The following is a 23,108-nucleotide window of genomic DNA, read 5'->3' on the forward strand; positions in this document are numbered from 1 at the left end:
TTCTCTCTCTCCACATCAAAGAGAATGACTATCATTTTAAAAGCATAAAATAATTATTCATAGGAAAGAACTAAATCACGTAATAAGGAAGCATATTATGAGAGAAGGTCTAACTACCTTAATTCAATTCCCCTGCACTTATATCCTAGGATTCCTGCCTCCACTCCCTGTACCCCCCACCCCAATAAAAGAAAAAGAAATAAAACAACCAATCACAGATGGTATTGCTAAACTTTTCTCAGTGGCTAAGGAAGTAGAAAAGATAATAACTATAATCTCATGGTTCCCAAACTGTACAGAAGGGCACCGTGAAACATGATACTTTTCAAGGAAAACACATTCCTGACATCAGCAGGACAGAGAGAAAACTATGTGCCCGAGGTAGTTCACAGTTTCAACAATAGATAGCACTACGTTCCTTTCAATAGCATTCTATCTTTGTGAAGCTGGTTGCTCTAGCTGTTGCTGGGATTAAAAAGCAAGGACCATGTGAAAACCAAGGTGGAACAGGACAGAAAGAAGCTCTCTTCACGTTCATCCCACAATTGGCACTCTCTTGGCGCCTCTCATTCACTTCCTTCTATTCTCATTGCGTCCATCACTCTTACTGACTGTGTTTTGAGCTCCTTTAAAGGCAGGAATCCTGTCTAATTTTTAAGATGAATTACCTCTGTTGATGCTAAGCTTCTGACTTTGTTTTGCAAACATGGTGAAACCCCAACCTAAAACAACAGCAGCAGAAACACCACCAAAAGTAGCTGGAGGAATGTGTTTAATACTAAGGATCACAAGTTTAAAGAGACAGAAAGTCAAAAGGAACATATCCAGAAAAGAGTAATTATAAATATGCAAGGTTTTTTAACTATTAAGAATTGAAAGCAGTGGGACAGACCAAAAATATTTAGCCCAGAGAAGAAAAATCTTAACATAAAAGTAAACATTTACCACTACTAAGAAATGTAGGCCAGGTTTCCAGTGACCTGACCATCCACTTTTGCCTGAGGTGTAATTCCTAGACTGTGTCTCAGGTTCAAGAACAGGTAGCAAAAAATGGAGAAGCCAATATTTTCATACAGCATTAGTGGCAGAACCAATCCAAAAAAATCTCTAAGATTCCATATGTGGTATGTAAAGCTGTCACAATTCTATTATAGACGATGATCTATAAGTGACATCCAAAGAAATATGCTGGAATTTCTGTTGCACACAAATCAATCAATTATATAGCTAATCAGTGAACAACAGATATTAATTAAATGTTCAATGAATCCAGATTGGTGTTTAGACTGTATTTATACACAAAGGCAATTGTGATAGTCCTTTCCCAAGAGTAGCATAAGTACCTACAATTTAACTTTTCCTAAAATCCAGAAAGACCAGTGAAACACAGGATACTGAAGATAAAACACACAGCTACAAAAGCTGAATATGTCTTGTTAATCATTAGCTACATCTTGCTTTCCACCACTTCCAAAACTAGTACAGTTGCTGTGGACCCCAATATTTTATTACTTCTCTCTCTTCCTTAAATATAGATAGCACTGCTCCAAGCATGCTTACTTATGATGATTTGTCCAGACTTGTGGCATTTCCTAACATTGTGACTCATGACAATCTCAGGACACCTCAAGGAGGAGACATATTGTACAATATATCATAAAGGGCTCCTTACCACATGTTCTTAGCAGGCATTTCTTGGGAATTCTGGAAAAGGTAAGGATAGATGATCTTGAAGTAAATACAAAGAACTCATCAATATGCTATGAAATTGTAGGGCTGCAAGTGACCTTGAGAAGTCAATTCAAGGCCCTGGAGAATAGTGTTGAGAAGTCAAAAGACACTATGATGTAACCTTTGGCTTCCAAGAGTTAAAAATGTGAGAGATGTTGAAATAACTAATGCAACTTAAAGTAGAAAGACAGGAATATCAAATACAGGAGTAATGTGTGGTGATAAATAATGATAATAACTGCTACAATATCAACAAACAACTAATAGTAGCACAGTGTCTCTACAATGGGGGGGGGGCGGTGGAAGGACATAAATCTCACAATAATCTTCCATTTGCTATAGAAATTATCTGGAAATGTTCTTATGTGGTGAGGTGACTACTCATTTTGGTTTAACCAATGTTGTCCTAAATTTTACACTGGAAAGTCCCACATTCTGGGAAAACCCTTAGTCTAGGGTAAACCAGGACTTTGGTCACCTTGTTAGTGATACCACTGCAGCAAACTATTGTAAATTTCCCGCTACTAAGATAATCGTATAACCAGGTTCAATGGTCCAATCAAGGGAAAGAACCCAAATTTCATTTAGTGTAATTTTTTTTCCATTTCTCACTTAAAGTCTCCACATTGTACCTAAGCCTTTCTGATGAGTTCTCGGTAAAGAGAGGAATTAAGGAGACAGTGCCCTGCATGACGTTGCCTCCTATATCAGTATTGGGCCAGAGTTCACTTACTTTTGCTGCAGCCCAATGGATTGTTGATATCCAAATGGCTTGCACTGGGAACACAAGTATCACACTTTGAGCCAGTGACAAATCGTTTACAGAAACACTGGCCAGTGACTGAGTGACAGGTTTCATTCAAGGCTCCTGAGAGATGACAACTGCAAGGCTGACATCTGAAAAGACAAAACCATCAAAGAGAATAACATTTCGATTAGTAATTCACAGCGTAAGTTACATCTAGCAATAACATTGTGGAATAAAAGTCTGTTTCAGCCAGTATATTGAAAAGGATTCCTGAGCTAAAAACCACAAAATACAACACAAAACAAAATGCCACTCACGATAAAATCTCTATGAAGCCATCTCTTTGTACATTAATTAGTGCCAAGAAAGTGTTATATTGCTTTTTTATATGCCATGATACATCTTATGGTTTATTTTCCATACTAACTAGTATAGAACACTTAAGAACACTTAAGAACAATTAAGAACAACAATTAGCAATTAAGAACACTGTAAACGTTCCATCCTCAAAAAAGCAGTTCTCCTGACAGCTACAAATTAAGATGAGATACCCATAAAATTATCTCTTCAAGTATCTTAAGCTGTGAAATACAAAACTGGGTATGATAATTATTGCTCCGCCTAAAAATCTTGTAATCCTACAGTTTTATAAAGAGTAAAAATTATATAGTTTTCTAAAGACTACATTTTGCTAAGGAAACAGTTTGAGGAAGATATGTTCAAATACTGTTGATGCTTTAATATATGTTATATTTCACTTTTTATTTTATGCACTAATCTTATGCACCCAAAATAATTAAAGAATAGAGAATTATTCTGATCTATGAAAAGATACTATTCATATAAATATAATGAAAGAACTTCATTTTGACTTAGATTTCCTGGACCCAAAGCTGATTGTAAAAATCACTGTTTTGGCATTTTGCCATGGTAGAAACTAAGACCTGTTTCCTCAGAGTGAATTATTCACTCACTCCATGTCACTGTCACAGATTAGGATAAGCAATTTTGGCACCATGAAGCCTTAGAGAAGCAAAACAGCACACGTAAGACTACCACCTTTAAACAGAGACTTTCCATAGGGTGCATTTAAAACAAAAGTATGGCTTCCCCTATATTTTCTAATAAAGATGCTGGATGGATAGAGTTACTTCATCTCACTGCAACTTTTATGGTGTGATCTCCTGGGTAATCATTCAAGACGCTTAAAAAAGCCGATAAAAGCTAAGGCTGCTAAATAAGCTGCAAATTTGTTTTATGGACTAGTATCACCTTGGGAATAAATAAAGTACAGTTTGTCTTGAAACCCACTATACTGTAGTTTGCCCTTTTTATGTCATGATAAAAGGATATGTTTCTCTCCAAACAACTATACTGTATCCTTTATGTATAGACACTGCAGCAGAACTCCATCTCAAATAGATATTTTGTTTAGGTGTTTAAGTATTAGATCTGAAAAAAATTATGCATGGAAATTAAAATGGAATTACAGAAGCAACAAAATATTTAATTTGCTCCTAACTTCATTATATGCTATTACTTAGAGTATATTGTTCGTCGGCTTTTAATGTAATATTGGTAAGCATAAGCAATAAGAGACAGGCTTCTCTCAATGCATATATATATATCACTGCACCACTCATGAATAAGTGTCTCTTGAGTATTTCAGCTTTTATTACCATTCACTCATGAGACAATCACATTCATTTTACATACAGTACATTTAGAGTAATAGTTTCCAGTGTATAATATAATTCCTTTCCTTGATGGAGATCTATTTTCTTCACGTTAACTGCTACATGCTTAACTCCAAGTCAGCTCTGTCAATATACATGGGATATTACGTTCCAAATCCAAATGGAATAAATAAACCAGTTCTTAGGAAAGCATGCAGTGTTTTGAGTAACTAAATGTGACTCTTCCTGATTTCATAGTCTTTTTATCCCAGCCGTTGTTATATGCAACTTCTCTGACTTCTTATAATGGCTTGACTTTAGTAAGAGAGATTTTTACCTGGATAAAGTTCATAGGAGACTTTTCTGAATCTTATAGTTTGTTTCTAGCCTAAAGGATGCTGGGGATAATTATGTAATTAAGGTTTAAGTAAAACGATTCCTGTAAATTTCTCAGCCATTCAAATGTAATTTTAAACATTTCCAAGACACTCTAGCAGATAAGCTACAAGTTTGATGTAATTTTATAGGTTATCCTTCCTCAAGAGCATCTCCTAAATGAAATACATTTCACGTTTATTGAAACAAAATTATACATAATGAAGGAAAAGACATTTTAAGCTTAGAAAGAGAAACACCAAACTGAGATGAATTGTGATATTGATTTTGCGAGGATAAATGGTTTTTGTAATATTAATATAAAGAAACCTTTATTACACTGACTCTCCTGGTACAGCTAGGGCTTCTCCCGCAATCTGTTTAAAATCTTCATTTTTCATCCTTATGGGAAAACCTCACTTGCTAAATGGATTTCATACAGAGTAATCTGTCAAGATTTATATAGATAAACAATTTGTGATGTTCATTGGCCAGTTCCTTATGGTTACCATTACAGTTCTGTTTGGGCCCTTACATCACTTAGTGTTTACTGGATAGAATGGGAAAGAAGTTAATTAGCTTCTGTCTCTTAAATCACAAATCTCATATATTTTCCTTTCCAGAGAGCTTCTTCCAGTTGTGCAAACAGTAAGAGAAAGAGTTATCCTACTTATTACTATTGCGGAAACATCACTACGAATGAAGGCAATGAGTTTCCATAGTGCATCTCATTGTCAGAAACTTCATCACGTGAGGAAGAGCTACCACAACAGGAGGCCCACTGATACGGTCCAAGATACAGATAACTTTACTGACGTTTCTCTTTGGACACCTCTCTTCTGTCTGGAGCCTCAACTCATAGGTAACATCAAATTGAGTTAAAGATATTGACTGATATAAAGAACATTCACTGAGGGCTAATTATGTCCCAGGACTGGACTAGGCACTGAGCACATAACGATGAGTAAGATAGAATTGTCCCTGTCTTCAAGGAGCCCTCAGTCTAGTGAGAAATGAAGAAACGGAAAGAGCATTAATAAAGATGTGTACAGATTCCTTGGGAACACAGAAAAGGACCACCAACTACCTACTCAATAGGAATAAGCCAAGCCAACCAGGGAGGGGAGAAAAGAGAGAGATAAGACACAGCAGGAGAGGGTGTGAAAGGTTAAGCAATTCAAAAATTTTGGATATAAATTCCAAACAGGAAGGTGGTGACAGATAAAGCTGGACAGGTAAGCAGAGGTAAGATATTGCTAGATTAGGTGCAATGGTAACAGTAGTTAAGGAGCAGGATAGATTTAAGAAATGTTTAGCATGTAAAATCAGTAGGATGGGGCGGACAAATTGAAAAGAGACGTGAAGAAGGAAATAAGGGCGTGGGGTTACTCCCGGTTTTCTAATTTGCTGATGGGTGGATGATGGGGTCATCATTTAAGATAAAGAACAAAGGAGGAAGAGACCTCCAATTGCTGAGAGACTTTAGTCAAGGATTATTAATAATCATTAAGAACAGAAGAGAAAGAGGCTTCAAGGCAAATCGGAGAAACTGGACAAAGAGTCTTCTTCCATCAGTCCCTAGCACAGAGACTAGCAACCAGTACGTGTTCGATAAATATTGTTGAATAAATGAATGAACAAAGCACTAGAAAAGCTTTAGACGTAGGACACCACAGATAAATCTAAATGTGACACATAGCTTTAATAACAATTGAACTCTTTTGAGCCCTTTCTGATTGGCATAGGTGTCCCCCGGGCTAAGCTCTCCCCAAGGAAGGGACCACTCTCTAAGGGCTTGCCTTCTATTCTGACTCCCTAAGGCCAGAAGAGTTCTTGGTTCAGTCCTTTTGTGCGGGATCCCACGAGCGCCCTCTAGAGGAGTTTGCTTTTCCCCTGGTTAAGATTCTATTCCATCTCCGCAGTGGACGTGTGGTCTCACTGAGGTTCCCGGTCTCCCTTTCTTCACAGCTAACTAGTAGCACCAGATTCTCTTTGAGCCGACGTCCAGAATTATAAGAGAGGGATTTGGGGCTTGGAGATCCTCTGTGTGTGAGCTGAAAGCCAGCCGTATCACATGGCTTATTAGAGAGGAAGTGAGTGGTGCTGTGTCATCAAGGAGGGAGGAGTCTGCAGTGCTCAGCCCACCCCACCCCCACCCCACCCCCGGTGAAGCCTTCCTACAAGTAAAGGGACTCATAAGAACTGGACCTGGGCAGTGACTCCCTTGTATCCAGACAACAGTGTCATCCAAGTCCAAGGTGGGGACATTCCTGTCATCTGAAGAAGAGCTTGCTAAGCAGAATCGTGTATTTGGGCCTCTGCCACCTTCTCCTTTGTTGGCACTCCACCTAATCACAGGGAACGTGGGCCACGTCCAACAAGACCAGACGTTTAAAAGGAAAAGAAATCCCAGAAGACCCACTATATTAACAATAACACACATGTTTATGTCTAGAAGCTCTAGTGTTCCTTTCTTTAACCTCCTCATTATATGAACATGATAACTTTGAGGTCTGAAAGCAGAGTCAAATTCTTTTTTTTTTTCATTTTTATTTTTATTTATTTTTTTTAAACATCTTTATTGGAGTATAATTGCTTTACAGTGGTGTGTTCGTTTCTGCTGTATAACAAAGTGAATCAGCTATACATATACATATGTTCCCATATCTCTTCCCTCTTGCGCCTCCCTCCCTCCCACCCTCCCTATCCCACCCCTCTAGGTGGTCACAAAGCACCGAGCTGATCTCCCTGTGCTATGGGGCTGCTTCCCACTAGCTATCCACCCTACGTTTGGTAGTGTATCTATGTCCATGCCACTCTCTCACTTCGTCCCAGCTTACCCTTCCCCCTCCCCATATCCTCAAGTCCATGCTCTAGTAGGTCTGTGTTTTATACCCGTCCTACCACAGAGTCAAATTCTTAAAGTACTCTCAGGGAGAAGTGAGTACACTAATTCTGTGACCCCAGAAGGCAGAAGTAAGATCGGTCAAGAGAGTCACAGGAATGAAATTTCTGCTTCATGTGAAGAATAAGGTTAGAGCTGTCTGAAATAAAAATGAGCTGTTTCAGAGACAATAAGCTCTTTTTAGTCCCATGTTTTCAGCAGAAGCTGAATGATCAGTTATTCTTCAAGGTGATTTATGTAGAAAAATGTATAGGCTACAGTTTAACCAAAGTTACTTTTAAGCTCCTTTCCAAATCTACAGAGTTATGATTCTACAATGCTTGGTGGGATTAAGTAACTTGCTCATCAGGGGTCACCGACTCTTGGTTACAGACTCAGCAATCTTTATCTAAAAGGACCAGACTAAATATTCTAGGCTTTGGGGCCAAATGACCCCTGGGGCAACTCAACTCTCTGCTGTAGTCGTGTGCAAACAGCTAAAGACAGTATGTGAAGATTGAGTATTACGGCGCTCCAATAAAATTTTACTTCCATAAACAGGTGGCAGGCTAGGTCTGGTGCACAGGCCACAGTTTGCTGAACCCTGGTGCAGTAGGTTGAATTATTACCTCCCAACAATGTCAAAGCTCCAGACTCCAGAACCTGTGAATATGCTACCTCACTTGGCAAAGGAACTTTGCAGATTTGAGATGAAGAGATTACCCTGTATTATCTGAGTATCTAATGTAATCACAAGAGTCCTTATAGGAGACAGACAAGAAGGTGAGAGTCAGAGACAGAAGATGTAAGAACATAAGCAGAGATCAGAGAAGATAGAAAACACTACTGTGCTGGCTTAGAAGGTGAAGAAAGGAGCCACAAGCTAAGGAATGTGGGTGGCATCTAGAACTGGGAAAAGCAAGGAAGTGGGTCTTCTCCTGCTGTCCAAGATAAACATAGGCCTGCTGACACCTTGACTTTAGCCCAATGAAACTAACTTAGGACTTCTGGCTTCCATAACTATAAGATAATAAATTCATGTTGTTTTATGCTGATAAGTTTGTAGTAAATAATTATCATAGCAGGAATAGGACACGAATAGGTCTGGTCTAGTAGAACAGCCGTAACTGGAACCTAAACACCTTGATGCCAAAACTGTTATTCCTATTATATCACATTGAATAAATGCTACTAGTTTATAAAAACTGACATTTCTTAGAGAGCCATACAGAATCTGTATTAAAGGAGAATATATCATCTAGTGGTCATGGTAGACTGCAAAAATGACCACAATTCTTCACCTCTCTGTTTACGCAGGTCCTTTGCAACTAACTGTACAATTCTTACCATCAAAAAGTAGAGTCTACTTCTCCACCTCTGAATATGTGCTGGCCTGTGACTTGCTTTGGCTAACAGACTAAGGCAAAAGTAACTTTGTGGCAGTTCCAAGCATAGGTCTCAAGTGTCCGAGCACCTTTCTGCTTTCTCTTTGGGAACTCATCCACTCCCTCATGAGTGGGCCCTGGCTAGGTGTCTAGCTGATGAGAGGCAGCTAGCCCTTTAGCCCATCACCCTAGAGAAGAACTAGCTGTCTAACAAAGAATCAAAAAGGAGAAAGAATCTGTGAGGAACATTCTCCAACATTCCACTGTGATACCACCAAAGGACAAGAAAGTTATCTTCTTCCCTCTGAAGTCACTGATCTGGTTCTCAGAAAAAGAGACCAATTCTCCCATGGTGACATGGCCTGAGGAGCAGGGGCAGGAGCTTCGAGACTAGGGCAGCACGAAAGTATGAAGAAAACAGGATCAGGGAATTCAGCCATAAAAGTGAATGGATGGAGCAGAGAGAAGATAGCACAAGAGTAAGACGCGGAGATCACCTTCCTCCCCACAGATACATCAGAAATACATCTACATGTGGAACAGCTCCTACAGAACACCCACCGAACGCTGGCAGAAGACCTCAGACCTCCCAGAAGGAGAGGGGATTAAGCATGCCTCTTAAAGGAGCTCCAGAGATAGGCGCGAGCCACGGCTATCAGTGCGGACACCAGAGACAGGCATGAGATGCTAAGGCTGCTACTGCAGCCACCAAGAAGCCTGTGTGCAAGCTAAGGTCACTATCCACATCTCTCCTCCCAGGAACCCGTGCACCCCGCCACTGCCATGGTCCCAGGATCCAGGGACAACTTCCCCGGGAGAATCTCAGGCTGTTGCAACATCACACCGGCCTCTGCTGCCACGGGCTCGCCCTGCGTACCATACCCCTCCCTCCCCCCAGCCTGAGTGAGCCAGAGCCCCCGAATCAGCTGCTCCTTTAACCCCGTCCTGTCTGAGCGAAGAGCAGACGCCCTCAGACGACCTACACGCAGAGGCGGGGCCAAATCCAAAGCTGAACCCCGGGAGCTGTGCGAACAAAGAAGAGAGGGGGAGGTCTCTCCCAGCAGCCTCAGGAACAGTGGATTAAAGCTCCACAATCAACTTGAAGTGCCCTGCATCTGTGGAAAATCTGAATAGACAGCGAAATATCCCAAGTTGAGGAGGTGGACTTTGGGAGCAAGATATATTATTATTTCCCCTTTTTTTTCTTTTTGTGAGTGGGCATGTGTGTGCTGCTGTGTGAGATTTTGTCTGTATAGCTTTGCTTTCACCATTTGTCCTAGGGCTCTGACCGACCCGTGTTTTTTTTACTTTAAAAAATTTTTCTTCTTAATAATTATTTTTTATTTTAATAACTTTATTTTATTTTATCCTACTTAATTTTATCCTTCTTACTTTCTCTGTCTCGCTCTCTCTATCTCTCCCTCCCTCCCTCTCTTCTCTCTCTCTCTTTCTTTCTATTTTTTCTCCTTTTTATTGGGAGCCGTATGGATTAAAGGTTCTCAGTGCTCCAGGCAGGCGTCAGTGCTGTGCCTCTGAGGTGGGAGACCCAACTTCAGGACAGTGGTCCACAAGAGACCTCCCAGCTCCACATAATATCAAACGGTGAAAATCTCCCAGAGATCTCCATCTCAACACCAAGACCCAGCTTCACTCAACGACCAGCAAGCTACAGTGCTGGACACCCTATGCCCAACAACTAGCAAGATAGGAACACAGCCCCATCCATTAGCAGAGAGGCTGCCTAAAATCATAATAAGGCTATAGACACCCCAAAACACAGCACCAGACATGGATGCGCCCACCAGAAAGACAAGATCCAGCCTCATCCACCAGAACACAGGCACTAGTCCCCTCAACCAGGAAACGTACTCAACCCACTGAACCAACCTTAGCCACTGGGGACAGACACCAAAAACAATGGGAATGACGAACCTGCAGCCTGTGAAAAGGAGACTCCAAATACAGTAAGATGAGCAAAATGAAAAGACAGAAAAACACACAGCAGATGAAGGAAGGTAAAAACCCATCAGACCTAACAAATGAAGAGGAAACAGGCAGTCTACCAGAAAAAGAATTCAGACTAATGATAGTAAAGATCATCCAAAATCTTGGAAATAGAATACAGAAAATGCAAGAAACATTTAACAAGGACCTAGAAGAACTAAAGAGGAAGCAAACAATGATGAACAACACAATAAATGAAATTAAAATACTCTAGATGGGATCAATAGCAGAATAAGTGAGGCAGAAGAATGGAGAAGTGACCAGGAAGATAAAATAGTGGAAATAACTACTGCAGAGCAGAATAGAGAAAAAAGAATGAAAAGAACTGAGGACAGTCTCAGAGACCTCTGGGACAACATTAAACGCACCAACATTCGAATTATAGGGGTCCCAGAAGAAGAAGAGAAAAAGAAAGGGACTGAGAAAATATTTGAAGAGATTATAGTTGAAAACTTCCCTAATATGGGAAAGGAAATAGTTAATCAAGTCCAGGCAGCACAGAGAGTCCCATACAGGATAAATCCAAGGAAAAACATGCCAAGACACATATTAATCAAACTATCAAAAACTAAATACAAAGAAAATATATTAAAAGCAGCAAGCACACAAGGGAATCCCCATAAGGTTAACAGCTGATTTTTCAGCAGAAACTCTTCAAGCCAGAAGGGAGTGGCAGGACATATTTAAAGTGATGAAGGAGAAAAACCTATAACCAAGATTACTCTACCCAGCAAGGATCTCATTCATATTTGATGGAGAAATTAAAACCTTTACAGAAAGGCAAAACCTAAGAGAATTCAGCACCACCAAAGCAGCTTTACAACAAATGTTAAAGGAACTTCTCTAGCAAGAAACACAAGAGAAGGAAAAGACCTACAATAACAAACCCGAAACAATTAAGTAAATGGTCATAGGAAAATACACATCGATAATTACCTTAAATGTAAATGGATTAAATGCTCCCACAAAAAGACACAGACTGGCTGAATGGATACAAAAACAAGACCTGTATATATTCTGTCTACAAGTGACCCACTTCAGACCTAGGGACACATACAGACTGAAAGTGAGGGGATGGAAAAAGATATTCCATGCAAATGGAAATCAGAAGAAAGCTGGAGTAGCAATTCTCATATCAGACAAAACAGACTTTAAAATAAAGACTATAACAAGAAACAAAGAAGGACACTACATAATGATCAAGGGATCGATCCATGAAGAAGATACAACAATTGTAAATATTTATGCACCCAAAATAGGAGCACCTCAATACATAAGGCAAATACTAACAGACATAAAAGGGGAAATCAAGAGTAACACATTCATAATAGGGGACTAACACCCCACTTTCACCAATGGATAGATCATCCAAAATGAAAATAAATAAGGAAACACAAGTTTTAAATGATACATTAAACAAGATGGACTTAATTGATATTTATAGGACATTCCATCCCATCCAAAAACAACAGAATACACATTTTTCTCAAGTGCTCATGGAACATTCTCCAGGATAGATCATATTTTGGGTCACAAATCTAGCCTTGGTAAATTTAAGAAAATCGAAATCATATCAAGTATCTTTTCCAACCACAACGCTATGAGACTAGATATCAATTACAGGAAAAGATTTGTAAAAAATACAAACACATGGAGGCTAAACAATACACTATTTAATATCGAAGTGATCACTGAAGAAATCAAAGAGGAAATCAAAAAATACCTAGAAACAAATGAGAAGGGAGACACGACGACCCAAACCTATAAGATGCAGCAAAAGTAGTTCTAAGAGGGAAGTTTATAGCAATACAATCCTACCTTAAGAAACAGGAAACATCTCAAATAAACAACCTAACCATGCACCTAAAGCAATTAGAGAAAGAAGAACAAAAAACCCCCAAATTTAGCAGAAGGAAAGAAATCATAAAGATCAGAAATAAATGAAAAAGAAATGAAGGAAATGATAGCAAAGATCAATAAAACTAAAAGTTGGTTCTTTGAGTAGATAAACAAAATTGAAAAACCATTAGCCAGACTCATCAGGAAAAAAAGGAGAAGACTCTAAGCAACAGAATTAGAAATGAAAAAGGAGAAGTAACAACTGACACTGCAGAAATACAAAAGATTATGAGAGAGTACTACAAGAAACTCTATGCCAATAAAATGGACAAACTGGAAGAAATGGACAAATTCTTAGAAATGCACAACCTGCCGAGACTGAACCAGGAAGAAATAGCAAATATGAACAGACCAATCACAAGCACTGAAATTGAAACTGTGATTAAAAATCTTCCAACAAACAAAAGCCCAGGAATAGATGGCTTCACAGGCGAATTCTATGAAACATTTAGGGAAGAGCTAACACCTATCCTCAAACTCTTCCAAAATATAGCAGAAGGAGGAACACTCCCAAACTCATTCTATGAGGCCACCATCACCCTGATACCACACCAGACAAAGACGTCAAAGAAAGAAAACTACAGGCCAATATCACTGATGAACATAGATGCAAAAATCCTCAACAAATACTAGCAAACAGAATCCAACAACACATTAAAAGGATCATACACCATGATCAAGTGCGGTTTATTCCAGGAATGCAAGGATTCTTCAATATATGCAAATCAATCAACATGATACACCAAATCAACAAACTGAAGGAGAAAAACCATATGATCATCTGAATAGAAGCAGAGAAAGCTTTTGACAAAATTCAACACCGAATTATGATAAAAACCCTGCAGAAAGTAGGCATAGAGGACACTTTCCTCAACGTAATAAAGGCCATCTAGGACAAACCCATAGTCAACATCGTCCTCAATGGTGAAAAACTGAAACCATTTCCACTAAGATCAGGAACAAGACAAGGTTGCCCACTCCCACCACTCTTATTCAACACAGTTTTGGAAGTTCTAGCCACAGCAATCAGAGAAGAAAAAGAAATAAAAGGAATCCAAATTGGAAAAGAAGAAGTAAAGCTGTCACTGTTTGCAGATGACATGATACTCTACATAGAGAATCCTGAAGATGCTACCAGAAAACTAGTAGAGCTAATCAGTGAATTTGGTAAAGTAGCAGGATACAAAATTAATGCACAGAAATCTCTTGCATTCCTGTACCCTAACAATGAAAAATCTGACAGAGAAATCAGGGAAACACTCCCATTTACCATTGCAACAAAAAGAATGAAATACCTAGGAATAAACCTACCTAAGGAGACAAAAGACCTGCATGCAGAAAACTATAAGACACTGATGAAAGACATTAAAGATGATACAAACAGATGGAGAGATATACCATGTTCTTGGATTGGAAGAATCAATATTGTGAAAATGACTATACTACACAAAGCAATCTAGATTCAATGCAATCCCTATCAAACTACCAGTGACATTTTTCACAGAACTAGAACAAAAAAAATTCACAATTTGTATGGAAACACAAAAGACCCCACATAGCCAAAGCAATCTTGAGAACGAAAAATGGAGCTGGAGGTATCAGGTTCCCTGACTTCAGACTATACTACAAAGCTACAGTAATCAAGACATTATGGTACAGGCATGAAAACAGAAATACAGATCAATGGAACAGGATAGAAAGCCCAGAGATAAACCCCCACACACGGTCACCTTCTCTTTGATAAAGGAGGCAAGAATATACAGTAGAGAAAAGACAGCCTCTTCAGTAAGTGGTACTGGGAAAACCGGACAGCTACATGTAAAAGTATGAAATTAGAACACTCCCTAACACCCTACACAAAAATAAACTCAAAATGGGTTAAAGGGCTTCCCTGGTGGCGCAGTGGTTGAGAGTCCACCTGCCGATGCAGGGGACACAGGTTCATGCCCCGGTCCAGGAAGATCCCACATGCCGCGGAGTCACTGGGCCCGTGAGCCATGGTGGCTGAGCCTGTGCATCCGGAGCCTGTGCTCCGCAACGGGAGAGGCCACTACAGTGAGAGGCCCGCGTACCACAAGAAAAAAAAAGGGGGGTTAAAGACCTAAATGTAAGGCCAGACACTATCAAACTCTTAGAGGAAAACATAGGCAGAATACTGTATGACATAAATCACAGCAAGATCCTTTCTGACTCACCTCCTAGAGAAATGGCAATAAAAACAAAAGTAAACAAATGGGACCTAATGAAACTTAAAAGCTTTTGCACAGCAAAAGATACCATAAACAAGACCAAAAGACAACCCTCAGAATGGGAGAAAATAGTTGCAAATGAAGCAACTGACAAAGGATTAATCTCCAAAATTTACAAGCAACTCACGCAGCTCAATAGCAAAAAAACAAACAAACTAATCCAAAAATGGGCAGAAGACCCAAAGAGACATTTCTCCAAAGAAGATATACAGATTGTTAACAAACACATGAAAGAATGCTCAACATCATTAATCATTAGAGAAATGCAAATCAAAACTACCATGAGATATCATCTCACACTGGTCAGAATGGCCATCATCAAAAAGTCTACAAACAATAAATGTTGGAGAGAGTGTGGAGAAAAGGGAACACTCTTGCACTGTTGGTGAGAATGTAAATTGACACATCCACTATGGAGAACAGTATGGAGGTTCCTTAAAAAATTACAAATAGAACTACTATACGACCCAGCAATCCCACTACTGGGCATATACCCTGAGAAAGCCATAATTCAAAAAGAGTCATGTACCAATATGTTCATTGCAGCTCTATTTACAATAGCCAGGACATGGTAGCAACCTAAGTGTCCATCAACAGATGAATGGATAAAGAAGATGTGGCATGTATATACAACGGAATATTACTTAGCCATAAAAAGAAATGAAACTGAGTTATTTGTAATGAGGTGGATAGAACTGGAGTCTGTCACACAGAGTTAAGTAAGTCAGAAGGAGAAAAACAAATACCGTATACTAACACATATATATGGAATCTAAGGGAAAAAATGTCATGAAGAGACTAGGGGTAGGATGGGAATAAAACACAGACCTACTAGAGCATGGACTTGAGGATATGGAGAGGGGCAAGGGTAAGCTGTGACAAAGTGAGAGAGTGGCACGGACATATATACACTACCAAACGTAGGGTGGATAGCTAGTGGGAAGCAGCCGCATGGCTCAGGGAGATCAGCTAGGTGGTTTGTGACCACCTAGAGAGGTGGGATAGGGAGGGTGGTAGGGAGGGAGACACAAGAGGGAAGAGATATGGGAACATATGTATATGTATAACTGATTCACTTTGTTGTAAAGCAGAAACTATCACACCACTGTAAAGCAATTATACTCCAATAAAGATGTTAAGAAAAAAAAAAAAGAAAGAAAAGAAAAAGAGCAATTGAGATCCCTTGGAAATATGCATGTGAAAAGATGGCCAGACCAAATCTTTAACTTAGTGGTGAAATGGAGAACTTGTGCAGTAAAACCAAAAGTAATCTGGTCACAGAAGAATTTTCCTTTATGTTTTAGAAGTCTGAGCCTTTGGGTTCCCTGGCCAGCCTAGATCCCAATTCCCTACTGTATGAGGGAAATCACTGTTCATTGTGTGTCAGCTGGTCAGTAGGAGACACATAGTGATACTTCTAGCTCCTTAAGGCTAAAAAAAGACAATATACCACTAATGAATGTAAAGAAAAGAAGTTATTATGGAAAAAAATCCTTAGGGGATTATGAGGTTCGGATGGTATGTGAGAAAATGGTGGTGCCTCAGATGAACTGGAGCTGTCTTGTGGGCTGTGGGAAAGAGGACTCGTAGTTACAGGTCAACTTGCAGACAGTGCCAGGGAGTGCACTGTGTCAAATAGGGGTCTTAACTACCCATTGAGACAAACTGAATGTGGCCCATTTTTGTCTCATTGTTTTTGGTTTAGACAAATATGATATATATATATATATATATATATATTTTTTTTTGCTTTATTGATTTTTTCAATGGGCAGACTTTTTTTTTGCTTCATTGTTTTCAATACTGATTAAATCACGTTTGCCTTATGTGTCCAAGGTAAATGGAGTGATTTTTGCACGTGGATCAGCTTTTTAAAAACACATACCCTTTTTTTGTGATAGGGAGCTTTTGAAGAATGGTCTACTTGGATGAAAACAAGCAAATGATTTTCCAGCTTGTTACTGTTGTGTTTGGGGCATTTTTTGTCACTATTGCTGTAGTTTAGGGTCAGGCCCTATTTTATGTTATTTATATTTTTAAAAAGTATATAAAATAAGCCAAGAGAAAAATATAGCAAACATAGCTGTGCACAATAAAGAGAAGATGGAGTAGGGTAAGGGATATGTGTGAACTTCACGGAGGGGTTAAGTAAAATTCCCTGAATATATAAATGGAAAAAGCAGATGAGAAAGTCAATTTATTTTCAAAATCAATGAAGAGATACAATGATACTTGTATCTTCTCCTTGCTTAAAAATAAAATACTTATAATCTTTGTAAAATTCTGGAAATTAATGACATAAATTTATACTTATAAGTACCTACAAGGTACATTCAAATGATCTTAGATGATTCAAGGTACAGTCAAATGATTTTTAGATGATTTTCTTTCTTTTTTTAAAAATTTTAACATCAGGGCACAAGTAGTTATTTTCCTAACTGCATGTCTGTATACATTTAGACTATGAGTGGATTTTTTCCTTCAGGAAACAAAAATTCCTTATATTAGATGGAACGCCATATGTTGTAGCCATCTTTGTACACATTTTCAAAATAGTCAGTGTTAGTATATATACACAAGAACAACCAGAAGTCAACAAAGAGATTTCAATATCATTCAGGAAACAAATGGAAAACATAAAAAGAATAAAATCCATTTTTATCTCTTCTCAGTGATGAGCAAAAATATAAATTCAAGCAATTCTCATTGTCACATTTTGAAACATCTTTCTCTATGACCTTCTGTGCTAGAGGATTTCTTCTCTATCATCGATGTTAAAGTGAAATGCGACAGTAGAATTCATCAGTGGAATAGAAGGGTCAACTCTAGACAAGGGCATTCCAGATGACTGATTTAACAAGGGACAAATCCTGCTGATTTCTTTGGGCCCTATGTGGTTAAGGGAGGCTTTATTTATTTCAGAGAAGCTGCATTACACATGGTAGCTCTTGCTTTCAGTAGCTCTTTCCAGCAGCAGCGTATGCTAATATCAAGAGCCAACCCTGCCCAATCTGAGAGCATCCTGAGTCGCACGTGGGTGGTGTAGACTTGAATAGTTATTTTAAGATTTATATCCCTTTCACTGAGATGATGATGGCATGAGACTTTAATTTTTTTAATTTTTGGCAGAGGTGAGGAAAGTAATGCAAATGAGAATTTTTTCTGTGTTGGTTATATTAAGAATGGGATACATCAGAGGCATGCAAATTTCAAACTCAGAGAGACAACTAGCCATAGGCCTAGAGCCCATGATGGAGATCTGAAGATGTGATAATACATTTGAAAGTCATTTACAGGCATGTAGAGGTTGAAATCATAGATGTTGCTATGTAAGTTGAAGGGCCAGATTAAAGAGGACTAATCATCAAAAGAAATAGAAAACAAATCAGAGAAGCAGAATCTTGGGAGTCAAAGGAAAAGATGATTTTAAGAAAAAGGGCGAACAATAAAATAATTAGCACAATGGAAAACCATTAGTCATAAAAAGCAATCATAAATTAATTTTACTTTCATCTTTCACTGATCCTTTAAATATATCATATGGGGCTAATTCCCGTCTGCCACCTGGATATAACGTGAGTCAACTGTATGGCGTTTCTGGTCTTTCTTAGGTAACAGAAAGTCCTACAGCTATTTTAAGTTGCAAAGCATGGGTTCAACAAGAACCAAACTGGAGGCATCAGATTTCCTGGTTTTAAAATATATTACAAAGCTATTGTAATCAGAACGGTATGGTACTAGCATTAAAAACAGACACATAGGGCTTCCCTGGTGGCGCAGTGGTTGAGAGTCCGCCTGCTGATGCAGGAGACACGGGTTCATGCCCTGGTCCGGGAAGATCCCACATGCCGTGGAGCGGCTAGGCCCGTGAGCCATGGCCGCTGGGCCTGCACGTCCGGAGCCTGTGCTCCGCAATGGGAGAGAGGCCACAGCAGTGAGAGGCCCGCATACCGCAAAAAAAAAAAAAAAAAAAAAAAAAAAAAAACAGACACATAGATGAATGGAACAGAATAGAGAGCCCAGAAACAAATCCATGTATATCAGTCAACTGATGTTCAAAAAGGGTATCAGGAACACACAATGAGGAAAGGATGGCCTCTTCAATAAATGGTGCTGGCAAAACTAAATATTCACATGCAGAATAATGAAATTGGACCCTTAAATCATCATATATAAAAATCAACTCAAAATCGATTAAAAATTTAAAGTTAATATCAGAGTCTAAAACTACTAAAAGAAAACATAGGGAAAAAGCTTCTTGACTTTGGTCTGGGCAATGATTTTGTGGTTATGACACCAAAGCTCAGGCAAAAAAGCAAAAAGAGATGAACTAAAAAGCTTTTGCACAGCAAAGGAAGTAACCAACAGAGTGAAGAAAGACAACCTACAGAATGGGAGAAAATATTTGGAAACCATCTATCTGATAAGGGGTTAATATCCAAAATATATAGGAAACTCATACAACTCAATAGCAAAAAAACCCCCTACTTTTAAAAAATGAGCAAAGGCTATTTATAGACATTTCTCCAAAAAAGGAGTGCAAATGGCCAACAGGTACATTAAAAGGTGCTCAACATCATTAATCATCAGGGAAATGCAAAGCAAACCACAATGAGATATCACCTAACACCTGTTACAACGGCTATTATCAAAAAGCTAGGTGTTAGTGAGGATGTGGAGAAAAGGGAAGTCCTGTACACTACTGGTGGGAATGTAAGTTGGTACAGTCACTATGGAAAACAGTATGAAAATTCCTTAAAAAGCTAAAAATAGGACTATCATATAATTCCAGCAATCCCACTTCTGGGTATATATCCAAAGGAAATAAAATCAGGATCATGAAGAGATATCTGCACCCCTATGTTTACTACAGCATTATTCACAATAGTCAAGATAGGGAAACAATATAAATGCCCGTAAATGGATAAATGGATAAAGAAAATATGGCACGTGTGTGTGTGTGTGTGTGTGTGTGTGTGTGTACTTTCTTACTTGACTCAATATAATTATGAGTCACCTAATATGTAAAGATATACAATTGTATTTATTTGACATTTGTCATAAGTCTTTTTGTTTTGAACTCACACTTATTCTGGATTTTTTATGCTATCGATGCTACCAGCTTTTCAAACTTTGGCTCTATCTCCTAGACTACAGCCCACACTCATCCCTTTTATTTTACTGAGTTCTGCTTTCCTAATTTTAACCTTGGCACCTTCTAATAATGTATTTGTTGTTGTGGTTGTGGTGGTGGTGGTGGTGGTGGTGGTGATGTATTTTATACCTACTTTCCTGGCTCTTCCTATTCCTCATCAATTTAAAGCCATTTAAATGGCTTTTCAAGCCAGCTTTTAACCCAGGGAGTCTGATTCCCACATTAGACAGTCCTACTGCAGGGTGATAGGTGATAGAACACTATCTGTAAGCAATTCTTGGTCCTGGATTAGATTGGGGTGGGTAGATAAATGAGGGAGAAGCAGAATGGAGATCAGCCTGAGTTTACAAACACTGAAGGGTAGGGGAAGCCATGTGATGAAGGGAATCAGGTTTCACTTAAAGAAAGTTAAGTGAAAAAGCCAAGACAATTAGACATCTTTTGGTCATTAAGTAGGGGTTTTGGTGACAACACTGGCAAGAATAACAAGGGAGCTCAGTAGAGGGGAAATGGGTAAGTGACTGGAACAAAATGTCATAGATAGGCATGAGTATTCCAAGGACTGCTGAGTGGGGAAGATATTTTTCTCTTGGTAATTAAGTGTTGCCAGAAAGACTATGGAAAAGACAGGAAATCTAAAGACAGAGGCTGACAGTAGTGAAACAAACCAACCCCAGAGTTCCAACTGGGAACTCTGTGAGATGGTCTTTCAACAAAAAGTATGTAGAGGGGGTAGTAGGTGCAATAACTGGCCCTGATTTTACTATCAAGATCCTGGTAATACTTTTTACTTAACATCTACTGTACCATGTGTTTTCTATATTCATTGAGAGTAATTTCATATTTGTAGAGAAGAGTAGTAATACTCTCAGACTAACCAAGATGATATTCCAATGGTAACAGAAGTGGAGCAGCGTGGATTTGAAAAATAAGATATGTAATAAGAACATAAAGTTGTTTTAATAAATATTTTAAATATTATATTAAAGTTTTTTAATCAAATTGAATTTTAGTAGAAAGCCAAATGAACTAGCTTGAATTCTTTTTCAATAATTTACCCTGTCACACTGTCCACACTCTAATCAAGCTGTTAATGAAGAGTGTAACAGCCAAAAGGCAGGCAGCAGGGGGACGATGAGTTGAAAAAATAATCTCAAACCCTTGAATACTTAGCATTTATATTTATAAACACACACAGACACATATTGAGAAACAGATTTGGTTGGTGTGTGCAGACACAACACTAGTTTCTTGGGGATAGGAACGTCAAAGAAGTCATGGATACAGTCCCAATCCTAGGCAAATTTATAATCTGACCAGACCAAGAAAACACACATGGACTTGGCATTCCAGCACACCTTCAAAGTACAGCATTGAACACATCTGCATGAAAGCAAATGCCCACAGATACACAGGAAGTAAGAAGTAGAACATTAAAGACAGTGTAACTTTGAAAAGTGGATAATTTACTTTCAGAAGGTACTTTACACACTGGGGAAAAAAATTCTTATCACTGAGTTCAAAGATATGTTTCTCATCTGCCAGTCTTTAAACCTAAATTAGAAAGGCAAAAGGAACATAAATGAATGCAGTAATAAATTCAGGGGCCATGTAGAACAAAGTATATACACACCTATGATACCTACCCTAGCCTGTGTGTGTGTATGTGCTTATGTATTTACTTCTATGGATATTTCTTTACCTGTCTTTCTCCACATCCAAATTTTGAGTTCTTTACAGAAAAAGGATTTTATCTTATTAAATATTCCCAGGCCCTAATACTGGACACATTTATCAATGTACAGCAACCCATACATTGGAACTCTAGGAGATATGCAAAGATTACTATTATCTTTAATAAATGCAGACATCAAAGAATAAAAGAATATATCCACAGACTAAGGAGGACAGAAAATATTCCCTTTTACAGAAGATACTGCCAAAATATCACTGTTAGTAAAAAAAAAAAAAAAAGTAATTACAAATATAATTTAGTAAAAGTATTTAATTACTAATTCTTATAAACACTTACCTTCCAGCTAGAGAATCAAATCCAAAGTAAAGGTCTTTACAATGGTCACAATTTTGCCCCGCAATGGAATCATCTTGGCAAACACACTGACCAGTCAAGCTATTACAGATGTGATTAGCTGCACCAGTCTTGTGGCATGAACATGGCAGGCAGCCAGTGGCATTGCCTGGAGAAATATAAAAACCTGGAAATGAAGCAATGAAAAGTTTTCACTATACTTTCTACCCAGTCTTTTCTTTAAAAAATAACATGTTGATTACATTGAAAAACAGAATGCTCTAACACGGCACTATCTAAGTCCCCGTACAAACGTGGCTGTAGCTGTTCTTTATCAGTATGTCAATTATGGCCAAAGAAGAGCTGAGTAAATAATGGACGTTGTAACTGGGTGTCTTCCTGGCACCTACGATTCAGTGTATGTAAAACCTACTTCCTGAACTTTCCACGAAAGACTGGTCCCTCCTCTAATCATCGCTGTTTCAGCAAATAGCACCACCATCTATTGCTTTAGTTGCTTCAGCTAGAACTCTGAGACATCTTTGGTAGGATAGCCTGATAAAATACAGGATGCCCAGTTAAATTTGAATTTCTGATAACCAATGATCATTTCAGTAAAAGTAGGTCCCGTGTGATATTTGCCTGTATTAAAAAATTATCATTTGAAATCCAAATTTAATTGAGCATCCTATATTTTGCTAAAACTGGCAACTCTTGAGTCCTTCACTTCCCTGTGCCCCTACATATAGCAAGTTACCAAGTCCTATGAATACTGTCTTCCAAGAATTTTAAATCTTCTACTCTCCATCCCCACTGCCACCTCCCTGTTTAAAGTCACTACCAAGTTTTCTATAGTTAACACCATGTACCAGAGGCTATGATAAAAACTTTATATTCACTGGCTCATTTAGTTCTCAGTGTTAGCAATGCTAATAATTCAGGCATTATGATGTCCATTACATAAATTAGACCC

General features: G+C 38.5%; 1 protein-coding gene across 1 annotated transcript in view; it reads right to left on the reverse strand.

The window, feature by feature from the left end:
* USH2A (usherin) overlaps nt 1–23,108 on the reverse strand; it is an 833,496-nt gene that overhangs the window by 602,425 nt on the left and 207,963 nt on the right. Inside the window, exons 14-15 of the mRNA XM_059039022.2 lie at nt 22,139–22,322; nt 2,465–2,628 (exon numbers count right to left, since the gene is read on the reverse strand). Coding sequence (XP_058895005.1) covers nt 2,465–2,628; nt 22,139–22,322 — 348 coding nt within the window. The remainder of the gene's footprint in view (nt 1–2,464; nt 2,629–22,138; nt 22,323–23,108) is intronic.

Source organism: Kogia breviceps, chromosome 1, assembly GCF_026419965.1.
Source record: "Kogia breviceps isolate mKogBre1 chromosome 1, mKogBre1 haplotype 1, whole genome shotgun sequence".
Taxonomy (NCBI): Eukaryota; Metazoa; Chordata; class Mammalia; order Artiodactyla; family Physeteridae; genus Kogia; species Kogia breviceps.